General features: G+C 36.6%; 1 protein-coding gene across 3 annotated transcripts in view; it reads right to left on the bottom strand.

Annotated features, from left to right (window-relative positions):
• The window catches only part of LOC109542560 (sodium-independent sulfate anion transporter), a 50,581-nt gene that overhangs the window by 25,080 nt on the left and 15,944 nt on the right, over window positions 1-9,557 (bottom strand). For all 3 annotated transcript variants that reach the window (XM_048665275.1, XM_019911830.2, XM_019911831.2), the window contains exons 4-6: window positions 8,423-8,643; window positions 2,219-2,396; window positions 1,992-2,162 (exon numbers count right to left, since the gene is read on the bottom strand). In XM_048665275.1, coding sequence (XP_048521232.1) covers window positions 1,992-2,162; window positions 2,219-2,396; window positions 8,423-8,643 — 570 coding nt within the window. The remainder of the gene's footprint in view (window positions 1-1,991; window positions 2,163-2,218; window positions 2,397-8,422; window positions 8,644-9,557) is intronic.

Here is a 9,557-nt window from a genome sequence, read left to right as displayed (position 1 = left end):
TATTGTGCTCTGAGTACCCCTGGAAGGCCCTGATTCGATTATGTCCAATACTTGTTCCTGTGTGCTTGGAACCCGAACATCGATTGTCGTCCACTGTCTTCCTGGAACCACTCTCCTCGCCCTTTGTTGGAGTGAGTTCTTTCAGCTTCTGCTATGTTACTGTAGCATTTCCCCTGAACTAATCGTATATCCGCAAATTTGTGAAAGAAATTCAAAGTAAGTCACAGTTTGACATATTATTGTTATTATTGACAAGGGCTATCCACGTGTAACTATCTGATAATGACAAAAAACATAATTGCCGCTGTGCCTTTTCATCAAAAAATTGTAGAAGAGAACTTTTTCAATATCGAAAATTTTCGTAATTTGAAGCGAAGATCGCAATTTTTCTTTTTGAATGCTTAAGTATTCCAATATGCTACCATATAAACAGGAAACAATTTCAAAATAATGCTTAATAACAAAGTTGAAATTCGATCTTCAACTGTTAATATCTTATAGAAATTTTCGAAAAAACAATTTTCAATATTTTTCTCGTACTACCCAAGGGGGCCTCTGTCACCCCTTAAAAGGAATGACGACAATTTTGAATCACCCTGTATACCAATTGCTGAGAATGCTCTCATATTCATGAACAATTTCATCGAATGTTGCTTTTTGTGACTCGTGAAGACACCACCGGAAAATGATTAGATACGTTTACCATCTATGGTTGTGTTATTATTAATTGGTACAGTGCATGTTCTTGTAGTAATAGGTACGCACATGTTTGATATTAAATTAGGCACTCTGTGTTTCCGAAGATATTGACTGCGACTTATTCGTCATGCTTTGGCTATAGCTCTCGCGCTGCTGAGTGCCTCTCTCTCGCTCAGTCAAATAGTGGACCAAGCGTTACACAGAACGGGACGGCTCAATCTTATTCAATTCCCGGAAACTATCTATACTTAATCTAAAACTAAAACCGTTGCACGTTATCAACCGTCAAACTGACCCTGTTGTCAAGTTGTGATTAAAATCTTTTGTTTTTGATAAGGGATTATTGAATTGGTTTTAGATCAATAATAATCGCTAATAGTAAAGAAATAGTACAGAAAAAAACAGGTTTAGATCACTTTTGAAGACTTTAAAAGGCTCAAAGCTAACAACTACAATTGAGATATGGGAAAAATTAGCAAAAATTTATAGGCAAAAATAAAAACCAACCAAACCAAAAACTAATCGATAAATCAAACGTCAACTTAAGAACACAGTAATTCGCTACCAACTTATAAAGCTAAAAATTCCTTCAAACCGAATCAAACAGTATAGATTCGTTTATTGACGGAACATATCGGCGATTGTGTCTCTCTTTAATGTACTTTGCTATAAATAAAGTGAACGTGATCGTGACGTTTAACGATATATAATACTACGTTATAATTTTATTAGTAATATATTTGTTTGTGTGGTATGAAAATTACTAGTTTGGGGTGTTGATTGACGTGCAACGGTTTTAGTTTCAGATTTAGTATACCTGCTTCTACTGTCTCGCTGTGCCGACTTTACCCGCAGAAGTTTACACTTCAAAAATAATTAAAATTAGGTTGCTTTGTATAGAACTACACAGGATGCTTGGAAAATGCATAAGAAAATTTCAAGTGCTAAACTAATGGTCAGTCAAGTAACAAAAATTCGATATCTGAATATTTTCCGAGTTACAATTCAAATATTGGACGTTTCTTCTGGGATCAAATTAAGATATGTACAGAGTTTTAGCTAAGTGATCCCCAACTCTCCCTTGACAGTTTCACACCGTATATAACAGCACTGTTAATTTTTGAAGTGCAATTCACTGCTGTGATTTAATTAAAGCTGTTGAATAGATTGGACAAATATTTTAGTTTAATTGCAACAAATGACATGAAATATAAACAGGGCTTAAAAATTGATTGAACTGAACGAACGATGCAATGAAATAGTGCCCAGATTGCATATAGTTAAAAACTTACCGAATGATTTAGCAATTCCAACATTTGCTAAAATTGCTACAAATGGTATTACGCCGATCCCGTATCCTAATTGAGCTACCATCTGAGATATTGTGGTTCCATTGGTACCATTATTGGCTTCTATTGGTTGCAGTGGCACTGAGAAGTTGGGAAATCCCGATGGAACTTTAGCTAAATCATGTTTCAGAATATTAATACTACCAATGATAAATTATATGAGTACTTACATGTTAATGTGAATGGCGTTTGTTTATGAAATTTGAAAACAAATGCCATTAGTGCAGAGAATACAACAACCATCGCGTTTCTTCCCACTGATGCATACCAAATGCACTGCTTACTCTTCGAAGGTTTGTTCGACATTCGGTTGTTTTTTGTTGGTGCTTCCCCATATTTTGAAACCATCTAATCAACAGTAAGAATATTCTTAAGATTTTATTAGCATATTTTTCGGATATGTCATATTCAAGCACCCCCCGAAGTATCTCCACCTTGACGCGGTGGGAGGGCTGGCTTGTCTTAATGATCCCGAGAGCCATGTCGACGGTAGTATAACTTCCTGTAGAGACACTCAAGTCGAACATATCAAAGGAGAAATACCAGGCTAAGAGAGATACCTGGTCCTCCAAGGATGGGAGTTGAGTTGTAATTCTAATAACTGTACACTCGTTAATCAATTAAAAGTCGTTCAAGTACCGATAAACATGCCTCAGAACTCGGACGGAGCCAAAAGTAGCTGGAAACAGCAGCGGAAATCGACAATGGAACAAGGAATAAGCAACAGAAATTTGTCTTAGAATGTATCCAGCGTCAATTAAACATAACAAACCTGTCTGAAACGAAAAACAAAGAACAAGGGAACTATTTTATTTTTTTACAGCGGAGTTGGCAAAAGTAAAAGAGCAAAGGCAGGAATCTCAATAATGATACACAAGAGACCGCAAAAAAACAGAAGACTATGGGAAGCTATAAGCAATCGTATTATAAAATTCACAATTCAAATGACGGGAAGAAATATGACGCTGGCAGGAGTGTATGTGAGCCTACAGCTCAAACGAAAGATGGTTTACTTGGAACTTAATGGAAGAAAAACTTTCAGTAGTGGTCGTATGACCTACGCCGGAAGGGAGGGATCTACAATTGGAGATTCCCAGCTGGTAACAACCATAGAATCGTGGGGAATCAAATAGACTTTGTGACGATAAACAGGAGGTATCGCAACACGGTTGTCTCTTGTAAGACATAGCCAGGCGCAAATATACTATCAGATCACAACTTATTGCTGGTTCGTACTAAACTTCGACTAAAGAAAACAGTCAAAAAGAACCCATCACAAAATGCTGACATGCAGAAACTCAGACAACGTACTCCAGAACTCAATACTGTATCCGAAAACAGCTACAATGGAAGACCTGTGGAATAAAATAAAAATAACTATAACCTACGTCACAGAAGTGCAACAGGAGGATACCAGAAACGGGGTCCAGGAATAATCTTGGACCCGAATGACAACATAATTACCGAGACAGCTGAGACAAACAGCTCAGAAGATGGAAGCAGTACATGGAGAGTCTTCTGGAAGACAAAAAAATTGATAATGTACCCGCAGTGGTTGGCGAGGAAGGACCTATCATCACACAGGAAGAAGTGGAATCAGCTTTCTAACGACTAAAAAACAACAGAGCTCCTGGGCAGACCAGATCCATAGAGAAGTCCTCAAACTATTAGGCCCAGACCAGATAAAACTCCTGACCAATCTCTTCAACAAAATTTACGCGGGCGGCCATATGCCAAACGACTGGCTGTTGTCAACATTCATCCCTACAACTAAATGCTCCGACTACAGAATAATCAGCATAATGAATCACATCCTAAAAGCCTTTCCTAATATCATCCAAGCACGTGTATTTGAGAGACTCGACGAGAGAATAAGTGACACACAGTTTGGCCTCAGGAAGGGACTTGGCACCCGAGAGGCTCTATTCTCCCTACAGGTCCTTATTCAACGAGTACGGGACGTCAACGCAGAAATATTTGCATGCTTCATATATTTCGAAAGGTCTTTGACAAAGTCCAACATGATAAACTCATCTGAATCATACGGGAATCAGGAATTGACGACAGAGACACAGATATACTATCAAGGCTATACTTGCAGCAAAAAGCCATTGTTCGAGTCGAAAATGAAGCATCAGAAGAATTTAGCATAAGGAGAGGAGTGCGTCAGGGCTGTATATTGTCACTTCTTCTATTCAACGTGTATTCAGTAAATCTATTTGAAGAGGCATTAGCCAACATAGAGAATGGGGGTTGTAATAAATGGACAAATAAAAAATAACCTAAGATTGATGATACCGTCCTTATAGCAGATACTGCTGAAGGACTTCAGAGACTTAAAGACCGGGTGGAGACTTCATGCGACAGATACGGTATGAAGATAAACTGGAAAAAACACACATATTAATTATGAGTAAAAACTTCATCGGCAACCTACAGTTTACCGCTAACAATGTGGTTCTCGCAATAGCCGAGACAGTTACATACCTAGGCTGTACCTTGAATAGGGACTGGGATCACTCTCGAGAAATAAGATGCCGAATCGAAAAAGCAAGAGGTACGTTTAATAATATACGCAACATACTATGAAACCTATCCCTAAACATCCATACTAGAATAAGTAATAAGAATAATAATAAATATAATTTGAAATGCTATGTACTCCCAACCCCTTATATGGGGCGGAAGCGTGGACAATTACTGATGACTCTGATGACTGATGAGATATCGTGCTAGCGCCGCATACTTAGAATCCCATGGATACACCACGTATCAAACAATACGGTATTACAACGCATCGGTGGACAACTAGAATACCTACCAAATATCAAACGAAGAAAATTGGAATACTTTGGGCATATCATGCGAAATGAAAATACCACCTTCTTCAACTCATCCTGCAAGGGAAAATAGAGGGTTGAAGGTCAGCAGGACGCAGACGAATATTATGGGCTGCGCAATTTCCGAACATGAACCGGAATGACATCAACAGCTGTATTCAGAGCGGCAGTGAATAGAGTAATTTGGACCAAAGTGATAGCCAACATCCACAAAGAATAGGCACTTCAAAAAGAAGAAGAATAGAACAACTGAAAAAGAATAGCAACACTTGATAACGGAGAGAGATCCTGTATAACGGAGGCAGGCCAAGAATCTCTTGCACGCGGAATGCAGAATGCGAAAAGTAAACCATACTGGAGGGACAAGAATGTAGAGAAACAAGTTAAGGAAAAAAAAACAAATTTAGGAAAAATTCCCACAGGATAAGGATGCACAAACAAAAGAAGAATATAAGCAAGCAAATAACTTTTAAAGAAAATAAAGGTAGAAGAACTAAGAAGACTACTAAAGAAGAAGAACCAATCTTGGAATAAAAGATGCGACTGCATATAGCAGCCGATAGGAGGCACACGAAGCTTATTGACCTGGAAAACCGTAAAAGCAATGAGATCAAGTAACAAACAGTCTAAATGGTATAACAAACTCACAGTGGCCACAACATTTTAAACACCTATTGAAAGAAGAGCTACCGCAATACAAGAGATAAGATCATAAACCGCTCAATGAAAACCACATACTTCTCAAAATAGCACAATAAATTAAACAATCTAGCGAACCTAGCGGAATATATCCCGAATTTATAAGATACGGATCACGCAAACTAACACAAAAGCTAACCAACCTATATGAAAGTTTTTTGGTATAAAATATAAATAAAAAGATTGGTATAAAAGTGGGAGATGAGACACTGCACAGCCTTGTTTTGCAGATGACCATGTAGTGATACCTGAGGACAAACATGACAAGATCGCTAAAGAAAGAGTCTGAGCTAGCGAGACTTACATTAAATTTAAAATTAGACTTACATTAAATTCATAATACATGAGGTGTGAATACTTTATGCATTATGGTGCAGACTATGATGAATGTGACGATCTTCAACGGGAAAACGGTCTGATTAAAGGAGTGCATTTATACAGGGTGGGCCACTAAGAGTGGTGGTCGGCTGTATCTCACAAACTATTAGTCGTATCGATTTCTAGTAAAAAAATACATAAGTAAAGGGGCTGAGAGAAATGGCCGGAAATAACTTTCAAGTTTGTAAAATGGCCGCTAGAGGGCAAAATTGCAATAGAAAAGTTTAAATAAGTATTTTTAGCGGTTTCAGTTAGGCTAGGGCAGGTTGGAAGTACCTTAATTCTATTCTTGACAAACTTTCAGTTAGTTCTTGTGGGAGTATTATTGTTCTAGCTAGTCAAATAAAGTGGTGGGGGAAAATCAAATAACGGTTCAAAAAGTTGTTAATAGCTCCGTATTGGCTTAACCAAATTCAACGCTTAAATTGCAATTGAATAGCTCTTGATTTATAAGGCCGCGTTATAAAAAGTCGTCAAACTTATTCGATTTTCTTAAATTTTTTAAATGAAATAATATATAGTTTTTTAGCTGCTTAGGAGTATAAAAAATGAAGCAAAATGGAAGATATAAGCAATTTGACAATAACAATTATATTGTTGGGTTGTTGACAAAACAATCGGTTCTGAGACGAACATCAGTTTCTTACAAATATACTTTGGACATATGAAGCTACTTTTAACAGCAATAGGGGAGTTAATTTGCATAATATGCATTATTGGTCCAGGACAAACCCTCACTGGACGCAGGAAGTTGAGCATCAAGGGCGATTTAGTGTCAATCTCTGGTGCGGAATAATTGGGGGCCAAATTATTGGTCCATTTATATTTGAACAAAAGCTCAACGGAAATATTTATTTACACTTTTTACAAAACCAACTATCATTACTATCGGTGTGTGGTTTTCACTATTTTGCTTGATTTTTTATACTTTTTTTAAGCAGCTAAAAATTTATGTCATTCTATTTAAAAAATTTAAGAAAATTGAAAAAGTTTGACGACTTTTTATAGCGGGCCCTCTGGCGGCCAAAGCGGCAATAATATCGGCCAATATTTTATAGTAGGTGTTAATGTAAATCAAGAGCTATTCAATTGCAATTTAAGCGTTGAATTTGGTTAAGCCAATACGGAGCTATTAACAACTCTACGAACCATTATTTGACTTTCCACCACCACTTTATTTGACTAGCTAGAACAATAATACTCCCACAAGAAATAACTGAAAGTTTGTCAAGAATAGAATTAAGGTATTTGCAACCTACATTAGCCTGTCCTAAACTGCTAAAAATCCGTATTCAAAATTTACTATTGCAATTTCGCCTTCATGCGGCCATTTTGCAAACTTGACAGTTATTTCCGGCCATTTCTCTCAGCCACTTTACTTATATATTTTTTTACTCGAAATCGATACGACTAATAGTTTGTGAGATATGGCCGAGCACCTCTCTTAGTGGCCCACCCTGTACAAGTATTTGTGGGTCAACGTTAATAAGCAGGAAAAGAGTAATGATGAAGTGAGAGAAAGAATGAATAAAGGTAGGAAATCCACTAGAGCATTGAATTCACTATTGTGGGAAAAATATTAGGAAAAGCACCCAGCTGCAAAAGCATCGAACAGAGTGCATTGTGTATGGAGAGGAAGTACGGGATGTAATAAAGGCAAATGGAAAAAAAAATTGAACAAAAAGGATCAGAAACGAAATTATCAAGCAGAATATCGGCATAGAAAAGGATATTATGGATGAGGTCGAAACGAAACAGTTAGTATGGTTCGGACACACAAAACGAATGGGACAACATCGATGGTCAAGAAAAATACTGGAATAAAAAAAGACCGATAATAAGATCAAGAACAAGCTGGTGGAATGACGTGGATTATACAATGAAATCAATGAACCGGAACGAGAAACTGAGTCACGAAATAGTGAAGACTGGGAACGGAGAGACGACGACAGCCGTATATATCTAGATATAATATATGCAAGCATTGGCCTTCTAAGTTCTGATCAATTGGGCTTACTGTGCAAATGACATATCCTAACGCCTGTATTCTAACAGGCTGTGAGTGAAAGATCCCGGTGAGAACGTGTCGTAGTTTACATTTATTTTACTCGTATGAATCTATACGTAGACTAAATATAGATGGAACCATATGATCAAGTAAAAACCACATTCCTGTTGGCGTTTAATGGTAAAAGTTTCAAAATAGTCTGACTGTTACAGTTAGTAGTAAATGCTACAAGCAAGCACTGCCAGATTTTCTTGTAACACACACAAAAACGTGTCCCTGCACAACGCATTGACGACTGAGGATTCACTCAATAAACTATGTTTAAATACCCAAATAGGTTCCACCAGCTTAAAATAATTTGTAGAACGATTTGTTTATTTTCTTTAATTTTATCGACAGAGAACGAAATATTTCAAATATCAATAAGGAAGAAATAATGTAATACTTACTCTCAATAAAAGTAATATCAATATGCAAGATAGGCCTAACAAAGTGTCCCACAATTGAATTCCAGTAATATGTAGGAAGAACTGTTTCCATACGTTAATGAACGATTCAGCTTTATAATTAAGACCAAAAAGACTCTTAATCTGGGAAGAAGCAATTGTTATGGCGCCGGCTGACGTAAATGCTGATACTACTGGTGTTGATACAAAATCAACAAGAAAACCTATAAAAAAACAGAAAATTAGAATCAAAACAAAAATTGCTTTAAAAATTTCCACCTTAACTAAACATTTGCATGTGATGCGTACTAGGAAACTAGAGCGTCGATAAGTATTGATGGTTTAATAATTTGAGTTACCGCTATTAAGTTACCTTAATTGTCTTGTCGCATAATGCTGAAGATGGATGAATTTTTGAAAAACTTGAGAGATTTTTATAATTTCATCAGTTTCATAAATTATTTATCCGAAATTGTATTCAGTTCATAATCTCTTAATGAGTACTTTATTCTTCGATCTATGTGTGAAACTTGTGCCTGAAATATACATGTTTTATTTAAAACTCAACCCAGCGTTCTTATTGGAGTGCGCTTTACGTACAAGGTGTCCTACGGGGAACCACTGCGATCGATATATGGTAAACTGACCTCGGAAATTTGAAAATTGATTAGTATACCAGTCGATGGGTGCAAGGGATCTAAAATATATTCAGGATAGCCACACTTCCGGTTATACCGGAAGATGGATCAACTTATATAACTGTATAGAACACCCTATATACAGGGTTATTCACGCTATACGGCACGGACGTTTCCGGCTAGCCCGCTTGTTTTTTGCAAAGTATTATTTGATGAATCCACAGACGCCTATCGGGTGCCCATTTTAAAAATATTTTTGTTTTGTACAGAGTGTCCCAAAAGCCCTAAAAGTATCAAAGTTGTGTTTTTCTAAGTGAAATACCCTATATATTATTGCATTTTTGGATCCTCTGAGTAAAATAAGTGTTTGTTTTAATAATATTTATAATGTGTAAATCTAAAGGTTTTTTCAATAATTCGAATTTTATCAAAAACTAATATTATTTTCATGTGTCAAATACTTTAGAATTATTTAAGTTATGTAAACGTAATTCGTAGTG

The sequence above is a fragment of the Dendroctonus ponderosae genome, unplaced genomic scaffold, assembly GCF_020466585.1.
Source record: "Dendroctonus ponderosae isolate FM_Combo_2020 unplaced genomic scaffold, Dpon_F_20191213v2 Dpon_F_20191213_3, whole genome shotgun sequence".
In the NCBI taxonomy this organism is placed as follows: Eukaryota; Metazoa; Arthropoda; class Insecta; order Coleoptera; family Curculionidae; genus Dendroctonus; species Dendroctonus ponderosae.
Note: the sequence above shows the minus strand (reverse complement) of the source record. Positions and strands in the feature narration are given on the sequence as shown.